The sequence below is a fragment of the Nyctereutes procyonoides genome, unplaced genomic scaffold, assembly GCF_905146905.1.
Source record: "Nyctereutes procyonoides isolate TBG_1078 unplaced genomic scaffold, NYPRO_anot_genome, whole genome shotgun sequence".
In the NCBI taxonomy this organism is placed as follows: domain Eukaryota; kingdom Metazoa; phylum Chordata; class Mammalia; order Carnivora; family Canidae; genus Nyctereutes; species Nyctereutes procyonoides.
This window is the reverse complement of record NW_026575124.1, coordinates 3,425,945-3,442,694: the sequence shown is the minus strand read 5'-3', so window position 1 is coordinate 3,442,694 and position 16,750 is coordinate 3,425,945. Positions and strand designations below refer to the sequence as shown.

At 43.1% G+C, this 16,750-nt stretch overlaps 1 protein-coding gene across 1 annotated transcript; it reads left to right on the top strand.

Annotated features, from left to right (window-relative positions):
- Positions 1-10,812: 10,812 nt before the first annotated feature.
- LOC129517405 (keratin, type II cytoskeletal 6A) lies at positions 10,813-16,308 on the top strand. The gene is made up of 9 exons (XM_055337218.1): positions 10,813-11,432; positions 12,324-12,538; positions 12,884-12,944; positions 13,098-13,193; positions 13,318-13,482; positions 13,977-14,102; positions 14,955-15,175; positions 15,395-15,429; positions 15,543-16,308. Exons 1-9 carry the CDS (start codon positions 10,893-10,895, stop codon positions 15,794-15,796), a joined length of 1,713 nt encoding a protein of 570 aa, XP_055193193.1. The 5' UTR covers positions 10,813-10,892; the 3' UTR covers positions 15,797-16,308.
- The last annotated feature ends 442 nt before the right edge of the window (positions 16,309-16,750 follow it).

Here is a 16,750-nt window from a genome sequence, read left to right as displayed (position 1 = left end):
GGATATTTTCAGTGGTTAATTCTACCAAACAATTAAAAAAGAAATGGTACCAATTCTTGACAATCTCTTCTAGAAAATAGAAATAAGAACACTTTCTAACTCATTCTATGAGGACAGCATTACTTTATTTATTTATTTTTGACAGCATTACTTTAATACCAAAACCAGTTAAAGACATTTAAAGAAAGGTAAACTACAGTCCAATATCTCTTATGGTCATGGACATGAAGACGTTCAGCAAAATATTATCAAAGTGAGTCCTGTGATGTATAAAAAGAATTCTATACAACAAATGAGATTTATTCCAGATACACAAGGCTGACTCAACATTGAATTACATCAATCAATGTAATTCACCATAGCAAAAGACTAAAGAAAAATCATGATTTATTAGTTAATGCAGAAAAATTACAGAACAGAATCCAACAGCTATTGATTAAAAAAAAAAAAAAACTTCACCTAACAAGGAATAGAGGACAAGTTCCACATCTTAGTAAAAGACATTAAAAACCAATCCTATAGCTAATATCATACTGACTGATGAGAGACTGGACCCTTTTATTCTGAGGTCAAGAATAAGACAAGTGTGTGTTCTCTCTCCACTTTTAATCAACATTGTACTGGAAGTTCTAACTAATGCAATAAGATGAGAGAAAACAATATAAGTTATACAGATTACAGGTGAAAAAATAAAACTGTCTTTATTCCCAGATGAAATGATAGTCTATGTAGAAAATCTGAAAGACTTTGTCAAAAACCTTCTGAAATACACAAGCCAGTATAGCAAAGTTGTAGTACACAAGATTACTGTTTAAAAAGTCATTTGTTTTTTTATATACCAGTAGTAAAGAACTGAATGCTGAAATTTTAAAAAGTATCATTTATAGTAGTACTGAAAAGTTAAATACTTAGATATTAATCTAGTCAAATAAGGTAAGAGAATCTGTGTGGAAAATTATAAAATACTGATGGAAGAAATAAAAGATGCAAATAAATGAATAGATATTGCATATTCATGGATTAGAAGATTCAATATTATTAAGATGTCAATTCTTCCCAGTTGGCTTATAGATTCAACACAATCTTAATTGAAATTTTAGCAAGCTCTTTTGTTGATTATCAACAAGTTGATTCTAAAATGTATATGGAAAGGCAAAAGGCTTTTTGCAAGGTTAAATAAGTGAAGCACAGGAGGACTTACTGAGGGTAAACTTGTCTGTATGATGTTGTAATGGTGAATTCATGACACTCTGAATTTATCAAAGCTCATAGGATTTTGTAGCATGAGTGAACTTTGAATATTTGAAATTAAAAAGGAATAATTTATGAGATTGAGCAATCTCAGGATGGAATGTAGAATGTGAAAAAAAGAACTACAGTATTACAAATGTACAAAACCACCTCATGAAAGGGGTTGGGGATAAAAAAGGCTGACCTGAGCAGAAACTGTAAGACTAAAGGCAAGAGGAACTGTGCATAAACACTGTAGTCGGTAACATTGATTCCCACGGGGACAAGGTGTTGATAATTGTGAAGCCATTCTACACATACACTGGGATTGAAAAATTAAATAAATGGATGGCAGATGGTTAGAGCCAGTTTTATCATCATTGGATTGAGTGTACATATAAGTAAAGGCAAAAGCTAAAAGAATCCTTATGGTAATGAATTAAAGTTGTAGACATCAGCATGAGCTTATGGTTAGTTTAGTTACATATAGTAGCATTGATAGATGCGTGTATATGCAGGGAAATGCTAGAATGTACACATTGTTTTTTTGCTCCATCACCTAAGAGCACCTGGAAACAATGACACTCCAGTACCAATGAGCACAGCTAGCATCCAGATCTTGGTTTCTAATACCATGACCCACTATTAATGTGGTGGTTAATTTTATGCATCAAGTTCACTAGGCTACAAGGTGCCCAGATATTTAGTCAAAAATTATTCTGGGCATTTCTTTCAGGATGTTTTTAGATGAAATTATCATCTCATAATCTATAAATTGGTAGTCTGTATGAAGTAGATTGCCCTCCATAATATGGGTGAGCCTCAGCCAGGCCATTGAAGGCCTGGAGAGAACAAAAGGCTGACCCTCCCCTAAATAAGCAATTCTCTTGCTTTGATGACCTTTGAATTGGGACATCAGCATTTCCTGGCGCTGCAACAGCCTGCCAGCCCTCAAACTCAAACTAGAACAGCAGCTATGCAGATTTTGGACTTGGCAGCCTCCATAATCACATAAGCCAAGGCCTTATAATAAATCTCTTTTTGTATATGTACGCATACATACAAGGATCATATAGATATACATATATAGATATATATAAGAAAGATATGTTATAAGGAACTGACTCATATGATTATATATATAAAAAACATTTATTATAGATTCATTATATATAGAATTACATGTATTTATGTGTAATTATGTGTATTATATATGTCATAAATCTATAATGTGTTTTTATATATATGCATATATATATATATATATGCATAAGTCTGCTTGGTTCTGTTTCTTTGGCAAACCCTAACTAATATCATTAGGAATGAAGAAGTCTCCCTGGAGAAATGACTGATTCGAGGCCTAGGGTGGAAAATATACAAGATAACTGTGGAATATCTTTCAGTGCCAAAAATTTAGGAAATAATCAAAAAGCCCACTGAAAGAGCTTCCAATAGCCAAACTGGAACAATTTGTACAAGGAAGGAGGGAAGGAAGGAAAGAGGGAAAGAAGGAAGGAAGGAAGGAAGGAAGGACGGACATTGGATTATAATGCAAAATACAAAATAAATATTCATGAGCCCATGCTGATATGGATCAATGATTAAATTAATTAAAGAGGGAAGATAAATTATTCTCATGCAGAAGAATTCTCAATTATTTACATAGGTGCTCCTGCTTCCAGCAGGTAGTGAATAACTGCACCCCTCCCAAGTGTGAGCTGTACGTAATAACTTTGTTCCAAAGAGTATGAAGGAAAGGGGTCATAGAATAACTTTATAATAACTTTACCAAAATCTGACAAACACTTCCTCAGCCAGGTAGTCAAGTTTAACCTCAACAGTGATATGTCAATAGTATGTATCCTTGATACAATGGGATGAGAATGGCATGTCATCTCTGCCATCTTCTTCTCAAAATCCCATAGCCCCAGTGTCATCATGAGAAAACCTTATACAAATCCCAAGTGTGGACACCTACAAAATATCTAGCCATTGCTCCTCAAAATTTTCAAGGTCATCAAAACAGGAAAGCCTGACAAACAGTCTCAACCAACAGGAGTTAAGGAGATAGAATGACTAAATGCAGTGTAGTATCCTGGATGAGATCCTAGAACGGAAAAAAGGACATTAAGCAAAAGCTAAAGAAATCCAAGTAAAGTATGGACTAGTTAATAATATATTTATATTGGTTCATTCACTGTGACAAATGTACCATACTAATGTGAGATATTAATAACAGGGAAACTGGGTGTGTGGGGTCTACAGGACCTCTGAACTATCTTCACAAATTGTTTGTAAATCTTAAATTATTCTAAAATAAAAAGTTTATTACAAAAAATGCTTAAAGTGTGAAGCCTCCTGGGATGCCTGGGTGGCTCAGCAGTTGAACGTCTGCCTTTGGCTCAGGGCCTGGTTGTGTGGTCCCGGGTCCCAGGACAGAGTTCCACACTGGGCTCCCTGCATGGAGCCTGCTTCTCCCTCTGCCTGTGTCTCTGCCTCTCTCTCTCTCTCTCTCTCTCTCTATCTCTCATGAATAAATGAATAAAATCTTTTTTAAAAAAGTGTGAAGCCTCGAAGTTATGTCTATATTTTTAACAAATGCCAAATTTGTAAACAAAATTATAAAACAACTAGAGAGAGACAGACAGAAACAGAGAGAAGTAACGTATGCTACTTTAGCTTTTAGCACGTATGCTCAAACAATAATATTGGTTAGCTCAAGTTGATGTGAATGTAAATAACCCATTTTTCTTTGAAATTGTGTACTTTCTGAATATTCCAATGTTGAGCATGTATTAATTTCATCATTGAAAATTGTTTCAAAAGGGAATAAAAGAGTCCCCCAAAGATGTCCTCATTATAGGAAATCTGCGGTTAATTGTGGTTTTGCTTTTTGGTACAAAAGGAGAAAAGATTTAACTCTAGATTTACCGGTATCCGTGAAGAAAACATTGCATTTTATCCCTTTCCCCACTGAGGACTGAGTAAGAGGGAATGGATTTCTTTTGCAACAGCAAAGAGTTGTTTTTGAGGCGAGGAATGAGCCCTGGGTACAATGGTGGTTAGATACTGGATTTGACTTCCTGAGAAGCCTAGCCAATTGCCTTCCTCAGTACAGAGTCCATGTGTCTGGAAAAGATAAGAAATACATCTTTTTAACAACACACTCAAGTAGAAGAACTATTTGCTAGTTAACAACACACCCAAAGTCTACCATAGCTGAATCCTCTGTGATCCAGCATGATTGCTAGTGGGCAGTCCAAGGTAGATTCCAGCTGCATTAGGTACAATTCTGAGCACATCCCAATGCATGGGAGGGTGCACATCTCATAGAAGGGAAGGGTGCAGCACAGTCAGGGGATGGAATGCTTCAGAGAGCGGTTGAGCGCAGGCTGCTTTTCTCTGCCTTGCTCCATGCCCCAGGAGGCAATCCCTACAGACTTCCTTGCTACCTACCTAGTCATTGTATTTGACTTATGAAAAACTGGCAGTAGATCCAAGCATAGGAGGACAAAAGGGTTGAGGTGTCCATCTCTGGAAGTAGCTGCATCCCTTTTTGATCATAACTCCTGTTGGGCAGTCCCTTCTCAATGCTTTCACTTACTAGACTCCAGGGGCCCCACGATCCCTTCGGCACTAAAAAGTAGGGATGGGCAGGAAAACCATCCACCTCAGGTCTTGGAAGCATATCCACTCAGAGACTCCATTTCCTTCAACGTTTTTACAGTTCCCAACCTCTTCATGCTCCTTTAGTAGGCTACTTCCTTAAGGTCACTGTCCTCTGTGTCTGTGCTCCTCTCACTGAAGAAACTCTGCTTCAACAGTTGTGGTAATGGAGGACTTTGTGTTCCTGCTCCTGTCTGAGACGGTCAGCCTAGAATTCATCTGAATGTTCATGAAAGTTTTCTTTCACCTCTTTCTCTCTTTCCATCCCCTTTTCCTTTTTTTTTAATAAATTAATTTTTTATTGGTGTTCAATTTACCAACATACAGAATAACACCCAGTGCTCATCCCGTAAAGTGCCCCCCTCAGTGCCCGTCACCCATTCCCCCCCCAACCCCCCGCCCTCCTCCCCTTCCACCACCCCTAGGTCATTTCCCAGAGTTAGGAGTCTTTATGTTCTGTCTCCCTTTCTGATATTTCCCACACATTTCTTCTCCCTTCCCTTATATTCCCTTTCACTAATCTCCCCATCCCCTTTTCCTAACTTGTTTTTCTTCATATACTTGGAGAAAGTAGCCCCAGAGAAATCACAAAGTGCATTCAGTAGACTTATTTTTAATAGTAAGATTGATACTGTGATTTTGAGACTACCATAGGTATGGTGCAGGATAAAGCAAATAAATAATATGTTTATGTCATTCAGGGCCAAGATTTCAGTGAGAGAAACAATAAATACAGGTATAAAATCATCCTGAAACCTTGTTTGAATCGAAAATATTACTACAAACTTTTGATTTGTTTTTAAATACATTCTTACATCTTTCGTAGTTCTGTCCATTGAAAAGATTTCAAAGCAGAGACAACCCAGTACCGGTGAGTGCTCTTATCATCGAAATTCTAGTGTATGAATATTATTTCCCAATAAAAGGAGCCAGAGCTGTTTGCCAAAATGACTGATTCCATGTCTGTTGCAAGGTAAGTACAAGGTACGCTGGAGACACCTTATCTCAGAAAACAAGGGCACTATTGAAACCGAGTGAGTCTTGTCAAAAGGACACAGAAGCCGATCTGAAAAACTCCCACTGGCCTAAAATGGGACACTTTTAAGCACCCAAAGAACTAATGACTGCAATGGGCTAAAATATATCAAATCTATATTTTTTAAACTGTGAATTTATAATTATACCAAAAATTAAAACGAAACAAATGACCAAACTAAAAACCTCCTTGGTTACCTTTTGAAATTGCTAGATTTCCAATCCATTGGTCTAAAAAGTGATTTTTAAAAAAATATTTTATTTATCTATTTGAGAGAGAGAGAGAGAGCTTGAAGTGTGGGGCAGATGGAAAGGGAGACACAGACTCCCTGTTGAGCAGGGAGCCTGATTGGGGTGGGGGGACCCCAATCCCAGGACCTCGGAATCATGACCTGAACTGAAGGCAGAAATTTAATTGATCGAGCTGCCCAGAGGCCACTAGAAAGTGATTTTGAAAGAGAAAGAATTGGGCAGGCCGGGGGGCTCAGCCCAGGGCGTGATCCTGGAGTCCCGGGATCGAGTCCCACGTCGGGCTCCCTGCATGGAGCCTGCTTCTCCCTCTGCCTGTGTCTCTGACTCTCTCTCTCTCTCTCTCTCTCTCTCTCTCTCTATCATGAATAAATAAATAAAATCTTAAAAAAAAAAGAAAACATTAACACCAGTGTTACAGCAAAAGAAGTATTGTGATGTTGCTGGATGCAATAGGATTTATACCTCTGATAGAGTGTGACATTACATGATTATTCTTGTACTGCCATAAAAAAATGTAAAAATAAATAAATAAAAAAGAAAGAATCAAGTACTTATTTTGACTCTCATGGATGAATTTACTATTAGTTTACCTAAAGAGTAAACCTGAAGAGTCCTTCTTTATATAGGAGTCCTGGCTAATCAATGCAGAGGCAGGATGATAAAATCAGAAAATTGCCATTTTGCAACTCCTCATGAAGTACTGAGTCTAGGAAGTGATCAGTGAATGCCACGATCTTAGGTGAAATTTTACTGTGTACTTTTCAATGAAGTGATATGACTGAACCACAGAAGTCCCCTGATTAGCCTTAATATCACTAAAAATCGACCAGCTAGTATTGTGTACGTCGTGATCTGATGAGCACAGAGCACAGCTAGTACTAATCTTGCCTGACACCATGGAAATAAATCTAATTAACTCTAGTACCACTACTAGTATGCAGGAACACTAGGGCTAGAAGTTACATGACACCAACAGGAAACGGTGAGCCAAATCCAGAATGTAGACATTCCACAGGAAAAATAATTTCTCTACAAATCAATGGCATATGAAAGAAAAGGAAGGAGTTTGTTATCAAATAAAGGAACCTGAAGACACACGGCAGTCAAATGCAATATATGAACCTGGTTAGGATGTTGCTTCCAGCAAACCAGGATAAAAAGACATGTTTGAGATAATCAGAGAAATTCAAATATAAGTGGGTATTAGATGTCATTTTAAAAGGACTGTTGCTTAAGAAAGCTATGGTATTGTTACGCAGTTGGATTAAAAAGTTGTCATTCCTTAGACCTGCCTGCAAATATCTATGAGTTAAATGCCTTGATGTCTGGATTTCCTTTAAGTTATTTCCACAAAAGTAGTAGAAAACTCAGATATAAAAAGAAGGGGGATTAGATGAGACAATAATGAGAAAGCACTGATAACTGTTTACGCTGGGTGATTGGTACTTGGTGGTTTATATGCTACTCTCTGTGATTGTATCTGCTCAAAATGTTCAATGATACAAATTTCATTTAAGCAATTAAGTAAATTGTCACACTGAGGAGAGCTTTTAATTTAGGATTAAATTTCTACGGATGGTAAATATGATGATGTCTTGTTGAAAACTGTCAGGTGACCCTGAGGGCAAGGACATCTGCACTGAATAAAATTATTTTTATGAAGTGTGAGAGAGGGGTCCTAGGATAGAGTCCCTCCCCATGGGGAGCCTGCTTCTCCCTCTGCTTATGTCTCTAGCTCTCTCTGTGTGTCTCTCGTGAATAAATAAGTCAAAATCTTTGAAAAAAAAAATATGTGAACAGGAGACTTCTGAATGGATCCTAGCAGATGAAAGGAAGGTCTTTCCCCTTCCAGAAATTACCTGAAAATGACAAGAAGAATAAGAAATATAAAGGGAAACTCCATCCTCACCTCAACCACCAAAATGAAAAAAATCTTAAAATCCCATTTAAAAAAAAAGAAGAAGAAGAAGAAGATTCTCTAAGACACACAAGCCCAGCTGTTAAGAAAACTCAGAGAGAAGATGGCCACAGCTGCACATCTCAGTGAAGAACACTTAGAACAAACTGACAAATCAAAACCAAACAGCACGGTAACCACATAGGAACAGCAAACAAAGCCAACACAGGTTTTCCTGCATGCCAGCCGCTGCTGACTCACTGAGCTCCTGCCAATTCACTGTAAAGGACACTTCATCAGGGGCAAATCCAGGAATCCCTTGCTTGCAACAGTCAGAACTGGGTGTGTGGGCCAGAGGCAGGACCCCATTTGTCATGAAGTTTCTAGAAACTGTAAAGGCAATGCTGAATAAGGAATCAGCTGAGGCCTATTGGCAGCATTGTGTTGGCGAAGCAAAGAAGCCTGAGAATGAATTGTGAGCCACTCTCCAGCGACCTTTGTTGGCTTGTCTGAATGAAAGCTTAAAGGAATTATTCACAAGGCTGGTTGTCATAATGAGAATCCCTATTAGCCTGGATATGGCTCTGGCCCCCTCCCAGAAGACACCTTGCAAATGGCAAGCCCAGGAGGGTCTGACCTCACTCAAAGATGAGCACTGGAAAAAAAAAAAAAAAAAAAGATGAGCACTGGTCAGAAAGGAACTATTCCAGGACCCACAAAAGATACCTTACGTTAAAAACCACAGAGAATGAGAAAAACAAGAGACACGTGAAAAACACTCAACAGGAAAAAGTTCCAATAAAATATTACCCAAAACTTAACGAAATAGACCCCAAAATAAAATAAGAGCATGAAGAGGCAATTGGATGGGATAATAAAAAAGAAAATGTGAGCTTGTAGAGCTCAGAAACGGAGCAAAGAAACAAGACAGCCATCATAGAAATATAGGCCAAGCTGGAAACAGACAAGGAGGCCAAGGCCTTGCTGAAGGCGCAGTTATGGACTCGGAAGGGGAGGCAGACAGAGGGAAGAGGACCAAGCAGGCAGGAAGCAGCCATCACAGAGAATGAAGAGAAAACACCAATAAATTCAACGCAGGCGTAACTGAAAAGAGAATATATAGGTGGGTTTTATATATACATAAATATGCATAAAATAATGCTTTTTAACAACATGAGCTCCCTCTGTACATATACAGTCCCACCCAATATCTCTCTCCATCTCTCTCTCAGTCTCTCTCATAAACATACACAACACACACATCACATATGTGCCAGGAAAAAACACAGAACCACGTCCAAGTGAGATCACTACAAAGATACACAGGAAAGGGAAATATTGCTCGCACCCATATATGGGAATTGATCGGCTGGGCAACAGCCTGGAGCATGTTTGTTCCTCGAACATCTATTCCTTCCTCAATTTTTAAGCATACAAACGACTGTAAGTAATGACATTCAGTATATAAGTGGGCAGCCTACTCCATCTGCATCTGGAATGTTTATATAGTATATTAAGTTTGTAGCTTTAACTATCACTTTATGGGATATACAAAGGGTACAATGAGATGTTAAATGAGACACGATGAATGTGCGATTAGAAAAATCCAAGAACGTAGTCTGTCTGGGAAAAAATAACCTGATTTCTTTAACAGATAAATTATAGGAAAATTATGAAGGAGGATCTAATGACTCAAAAAATTTGAAAGATGTGTGATCTAAAAGGCATATCATCCACATACAATATGTGTACAACTTACTTGGATCTTGACTTGGACAGCCAAGATATAATGCATGAATAATACTAACATGAATATTTGAAGATTGAATCGATATTTGTCGATATTAATGAATATATGAATTTTGGGGAATAATAAAAATGATATTTTAGTTATTTTTTTAAAGAGTTTCTCATATAGGGATGCCCGGGTGGCTCAGTGGTTCAGTGTCTGCCTTTGGCTCAGGTCATGATCCTGGGATCAAGTTCTGCATTGGCCTGTCTGCAGGGAGCCTGCTTCTCCCTCCGCCTTGTCTCAGCCTATGTCTGTGTCTCTCATGAATAAACAAACATATTTTTTTTAAAAAAAAAAAGAGTCTCTCATTTACTCATGCATGTAGAATTATGTGCCACAGAGAAAATTAGATCTCTGGTATTTGTGTTCAAATAATTTACAATTGCTAAGGAATACTGTGGGAATATGGAGCAGGAACTGGCCATGAGACAATGACTTTCATAAAACTGGGTGATAAGAACATGGGGACCGATTACATTGTTACTTTACTCCTTTATGTGGGTGAAGTTTTAGATAAAAGGGAAAAAGTCATATTTAACTTTTTAATCATGAAAAAGATGAAATTTTTAATGACAGCATATGCAATATATTATTTCAATCTCCTGTCTCTGCTGGGTCCAACACAGGTGGAGAGGAGAGCCTTAGTACCTTCTGAAGTACAAGCATAACATGCCGATCCTTTGTTCGAGACAGTGACTAACTCCAAGCTCAGTGAATTGAGAATAGTCCCATTGTACTGAGATCAAGTCAAAGCTGAGAGACAGGAGTAATTTTTCCCTGACTAAAGGAAGCCAAAAATGCAATCTTCATATTTCATAACTTTTTTAATAATCCAGATGTTACATCAGTGTCTGTAAAGCCCAGCCCTTCCCAATCTGCAAGCTCACCTTCCAGGACGGGGCCCAGCCCATTTTCACCCTATATAAACCGCTGCCGGGAGGCTCATCTCACAGATCTGCTCCTCTCAGCTCTACCCTCCAGCCTCTCGCGCCTTCTTCAGCCTTCTCCTCTTCACGAAGCATGTCTAGCAGATCCACCATGAGGAGCCAAAGCATCGGCCACCGGGGCTTCAGCGCCAGCTCGGCCAGAGTCCCCGGGGTCTGCCGCTCAGGCTTCAGCAGCGTCTCCGTGTCCCGCTCCAGGGGCAGTGGTGGCCTTGGCGGAGCGTGTGGCGGAGCTGGCTTTGGCAGCAGGAGCCTCTATGGCCTGGGCGGCTCCAAGAGGATCTCCATCGGAGGCGGCAGCTGTGCCATCAGCGGCGGATATGGTGGCAGAGTTGGAGGTGGCTTTGCCTATGGAGGTGGAGCCGCCAGCGGATTTGGCTTTGGGGGTGCAGCTGGTGGTGGCTTCGGGCTCGGTGGTGGAGCTGGCTTTGCCGGTGGCTACGGGGGCTCTGGCTTCCCCGTGTGCCCCCCCGGAGGCATCCAGGAGGTCACCGTCAACCAGAATCTCCTCACTCCTCTGAACCTGCAAATCGACCCCACCATCCAGAGGGTGAGGACGGAGGAGCGCGAGCAGATCAAGACCCTCAACAACAAGTTCGCCTCCTTCATCGACAAGGTGAGCCAGGAGCACCTGCCTCCACTGGCCTTTCAGGGCCCCCAGACTAGACAACCAATGAATGTCCAACCCGGGGGACACTCAGGAAGGAGGGAGACCAGCTCTCCCCCGGGGTGCCGCTTGGGCTCCATGTTCACAGCAGGCAGAGGTGATGGACATCATCTAAACCCCCTGGGTCCCTTAAATGTCCCTCACTCCTGCCAGGGAAGGATACTCTACTTGGGGGAAGTGGGAAGCAAATTAAGGCAGTGAGAGAACGGAATGGGTTAGGTTGGCCTTCTGAAGATTCCAAGAGATTAAAAAATACTGCAGGTGGAAATCTGCTCTAGGGCTCCGGGCATGAGGAAAAAGAGTGATAGAAAAAAGAAAAGAAAAGGATTCTGCTTGGATTAGAAGAAAAAGACTCAGAAATATTTCTATATCCATAGAAATACTAACTGGGTAGAACCAGAGCATGACCATCAGGGCATTCGTTGTAGAGGAGAACCGGGTACCAAAGCAGAAGGAGTTGGAAGCCAATCATTACTGAATTGGATTTAATCATCACATTCTGCATATTTAATATTCCTTTAACTGAGGTTGATTTTTAATACATTCTGTGTGATGGAACGGGGAAACGTGTGATGGTGCTTTTCAATAAAAAGAGAAGACTGTGCAATGTCACTGATAGGCTGCACAGCGTAGTAGTGAGACCACCCCAGGGGTCCACTGGAGGAATTTCACACTAGGATTGCTGGAGTGGGAAGGAATAGGTTTGAGGGCGCAGCATTGTCAGCCTCATCCTCCAGACATGCTCTGAGGCAGCCCAGGACCTGGGTGACATCCAGGGGACAAGTCATGTCTCTTTCTCCCTTGTTTTCTCTGGCAAATAACCACCTTGTCTTCCTCCAGGTGCGCTTCCTGGAGCAACAGAACAAGGTCCTGGACACCAAGTGGACTCTGCTCCAGGAGCAGGGCACCAAGACCGTGAGGCAGAACCTGGAGCCCCTGTTTGAGCAGTACATCAACAACCTCAGGAGACAGCTGGACAGCATCCTGGGGGAGAGGGGCCGCCTGGACTCGGAGCTGAGGAGCATGCAGGACACAGTGGAGGACTTCAAGAACAAGTGAGTTCAAGGGCATGAAGGGCTCAGTTCTTGAAATGCACACGTGAAGACCGCCAGCTGATCTGGTCCAGAGGTGGACATGGTCCCATAGGGAAACAGGTCCATGGCAATGAGAATCACAATTAGTGCCTCAAAACAACCCCAAAACAACAAAAGGGCCATAGAGATGGACGGGGAGAGAAAAGACACAAAAACTTTAGGGAACACAGGAAATCATTTCTGGGGCTCAGTGGCGGGAAAGCTCAACTTGGATATATCTGCTTCATGGAAGCTGGGATGCCAGGCTGCTTCTGCGGGACCGTCCTGGCCACTGGCTCAGTGTCCCTCACCCCGTTCTCACTCTAGATATGAAGATGAAATCAACAAGCGCACGGCAGCAGAGAATGAATTTGTCACCCTGAAGAAGGTGAGCCGATGAACACCAGGGGACCGTGTTCCGCGGAGAGGGAGAGGACTCTGGGTCCCTGCACCATCCAAGAGGGCCCCCATGGGGAGGCTAAAAGGGTTCAGACTGGGAAGGAGGGCTCAGCTGACTCCACGTTGTTGCCTTGTGCCCCAGGACGTGGACGCTGCCTACATGAATAAGGTTGAACTGCAAGCCAAGGTAGATGCCCTCACAGATGAGATCAACTTCACCAGAGCCTTGTATGACGCAGTAAGCATCTCCAGTCCTCTTGCATTTGCTGTGATGGGACAGTGCAGGGGGTGGAAGAGCTTGGGGTTGGATACCTCTGTGAACGCCACAGCAAGAGGTGATCTGACTCTCCTGTACTCTGCAGGAACTGTCTCAGATGCAGACCCACGTCTCCGACACTTCCGTGGTCCTGTCCATGGACAACAACCGTAACCTGGACCTGGACAGCATCATCGCTGAAGTCAAAGCCCAGTATGAGGAGATTGCCCAGAGGAGCCGGGCTGAGGCTGAGTCCTGGTACCAGAGCAAGGTGAGTCTTGAGTTGGCAGCTGCCCAGGTGTGCCCGTGTCCCCTCCCTCAACACCAGCAAGGCTACATCCTTTGCTGGGAGGTGTGCTGCAGGGAAGCTGATGTTCTCTCATAGGATGGCTCCCCTGCTCTCATACAGTAGGCATTTACAGACTTTATGTCCAAGTTCAGTAAGTGAAAGAACCCAGGTGCAGGACGACAGCTGCATAGTTAAGGACCTAGTGATCTTTGCTTTTGTCTCCACCCTGATGCTGGCTCTCAGAAACATGACACAGAACATCGTTGGTCCCAACTGGACAGGCTATCAGCGGTCTCATCAAAAGAGGGCCTGTGATCAATGTCCAGTATCCAATGACCTTGCCACAGCAACTTTCCCTAAAGCCCCCTGGGGAGAAGCCACTAGGTCCAAGGGTGTGAAATGCCTGACCCAGAGGTCAAATCACCGTTGGCATGTGAAAGCCCATATACTCCACCTTCTCTCTCTTTGGACTCCAGTACGAGGAACTGCAGGTCTCAGCGGGCAGACACGGGGACGACCTGCGCAACACCAAGCAGGAGATTGCCGAGATCAACCGCATGATCCAGAGGCTGAGATCTGAGATCGACCACGTCAAGAAGCAGGTACGGTGGGGGCCTCTGGAGAAGAAAAGCATCCTTTCCTTGCTACACCACCAGCTGGTCAGCAGCCGCCACTTGGGAAATGCTGGGAATTGAGGGAACAGCAGAGAGAGGAGGACGCGCAGCTCCCAGCCTTAGTGAGGTCCCACAGGTTAGGACACACAGATGCCAACACCAGACAATGATACCGTCAGGTGACAGGAACAATCCCAGTTGTCAGATTGTGAAAAGGTAGCCTGGACCTTTAAAAGACATTACTGAAGGAGAAGGATTGGTTTAGGAATACCAGAAACCAGTCAGGAAAGAAAAGGGGAGGCGGGCAGAGGGGCACTTCTTGTTCCAAATCTGCCCAAGATTCACTTGAAAAAGAAAGTTGAGCAACGACCTATGATGATGATCAGTGTTGCCCAAGCACGTTAGAATCCCTTAGGAGTGAGGATGCCCAGATCTCAGCAGCTAGATGTGAAATTCATGTCCTTAAGTGACGTTGCTCCTAATTTTGTATAAGTTAGTGTGGCATCCACATGAGCTCAGCACAAAAGCTCCTGGTCTGGCTATGGAGACAGCACTCGAAACAAGCGAGTAGGTCCATTTCTTATAAATCTGCTGGTGTTTCGACCAGTGTAGTCCAGGGTCATTAAAAAAGGGCACAGGCTTTTTCATGGGGTACCCAGACTAGATAATTTGTGCAGAACAGAAAAAGACTGGGCAAAAAAGGCCAATGTGATACCTGGGCAAAAAAGGCCTTTTCCGTGATACCTGGGCTCTGGAACTCTACCTCGCTAGAAAGCAGCAGCGTGGTTGATCTCTGGAGGACTGAATTGCCAGTCCATTCTGCCTATGTCCCTCCTCTAGTGCGCCAACCTGCAGTCTGCCATCGCTGATGCTGAGCAGCGTGGAGAGATGGCCCTCAAGGACGCCAAGAACAAGCTGGCTGGGCTGGAGGATGCCCTGCAGAAGGCCAAGCAGGACATGGCCCGGCTGCTGAAGGAGTACCAGGAGCTCATGAACACCAAGCTGGCCCTGGACGTGGAGATCGCCACCTACAGGAAGCTGCTGGAGGGCGAGGAGTGCAGGTGGGTACCTCACACAGGCCCCTCCAACATCTGGATCCATGTGCAGGAAGGCTGGCAGGAGCCCGAGTTGAAGGCCCTCTAGTTACGGCCACAGTGGCTGCTCTCAGAGCACCATTTGGAAGGCGGCTTCCCCGTGGGCTAGCCTCACACTGACGCTTCCCACTCTGGCCCACTGGTGGCTCCGACGTCTCATGCTCCCTGTGTTTTCCCCCTTCCTAGGCTGAGTGGAGAAGGCGTTGGACAAGTCAACATCTGTAAGTACCTTTGCTTGCCTCCCTCCCTTGCCCTTGTGCTCTTCTGGCCGGACTCAGGCTGGCAGGAAGAGCTCACCGTGTCTCGTGTGTCCTTGTCTGTCTCCCGTCCACAGCTGTGGTGCAGTCCACCGTCTCTGGCGGCTATGGCGGCGCTGGTGGCTTTGGCGGTGCCAGCGGTATGGGCAGTGGCTCAGGCCTGGGTGGAGGCAGCGGCTACTCCTATGGCAGCGGTCACGGCCTTGGAGCTGGCTTCAGTTCCAGCAGTGGCCGAGGCGTGGGGGGTGGCTTCAGCTCCTCTGGAGGCAGCAGTTCCACCATCAAATACACCACCACCTCATCCTCCAGCAGGAAGAGCTACAAGCACTAAGTCCTGCCATCGGCTCTGGTCCCACGTTGTCCAAGTCTACAGTTGCATTGCCCTCTCCGAGGCTACTTCTCCTCCCCTGTCTCTGATTTCTCTTATTTTCTGAGTTTGAGCTCAAGTCTCTGAGTGCCTTGGTGTCTCCTCACTGCTCACCGTAGATCAGCCTCTGACTTACACCATTGTATAACACAATTGGGGCTGCACTTTGTTACCAAAATAGTACTCTCTTGCCTCCATTATTTGGTATATGAGGCTGAGCATTATAAGGAAATTACTTCTCCACATTTTAATTACTGAAACATTACCTGGGTCCTACTCTAGAACAGGGCAATATCCCACTTGCCTCCAGGTAACCATGAATTCCCCAATTTCCCAGTGTTGGGTTCCTCTTTCCTTGCAGTGGTCCTGAAAGCACAAGTGACTTGTCCTCCAACGTATAGAATCTGTATCTCTGTGAAGTTCTCTCTGCTCTTTGCTTTCTTCTAATTGCTAAATAAAGCATTTTTATTACATAATGCATTGTTTTATGGCTTTGGTTTGTCACCAGTTCTTCTTGAGGTTTTTTTCAATGGACAATGCCTATTCACATATTAAAGATACTCCCAGTCCCCATAAACCTCAGTTTCTTCCTTGATAGAGACACAAAAGCCTACAGTTTGGTGTCCTGACACTGAGATTTCCTTCTTGGATAAGATTTTGTTTAAATTTTTGGCAAGTCAAATGGGAAGAACCTGGTCCTCCATCATTGTATACTCTTGCTTTTTATTGCCTGTACCAGGCAGAAATGGCTTGGCCTCACTTCCCTCACCTCTAAGACCACTTCACTACACCTCCCAGCATTGAACCCTAAATTATCAGTTGGGGAAATATATTTCTGGCCTATCAGATCAAAACGACATTTAAAAAAGGGATAAATATTTGATTTTTACTTGGAATTAGCTTCATGATCCAGAAATT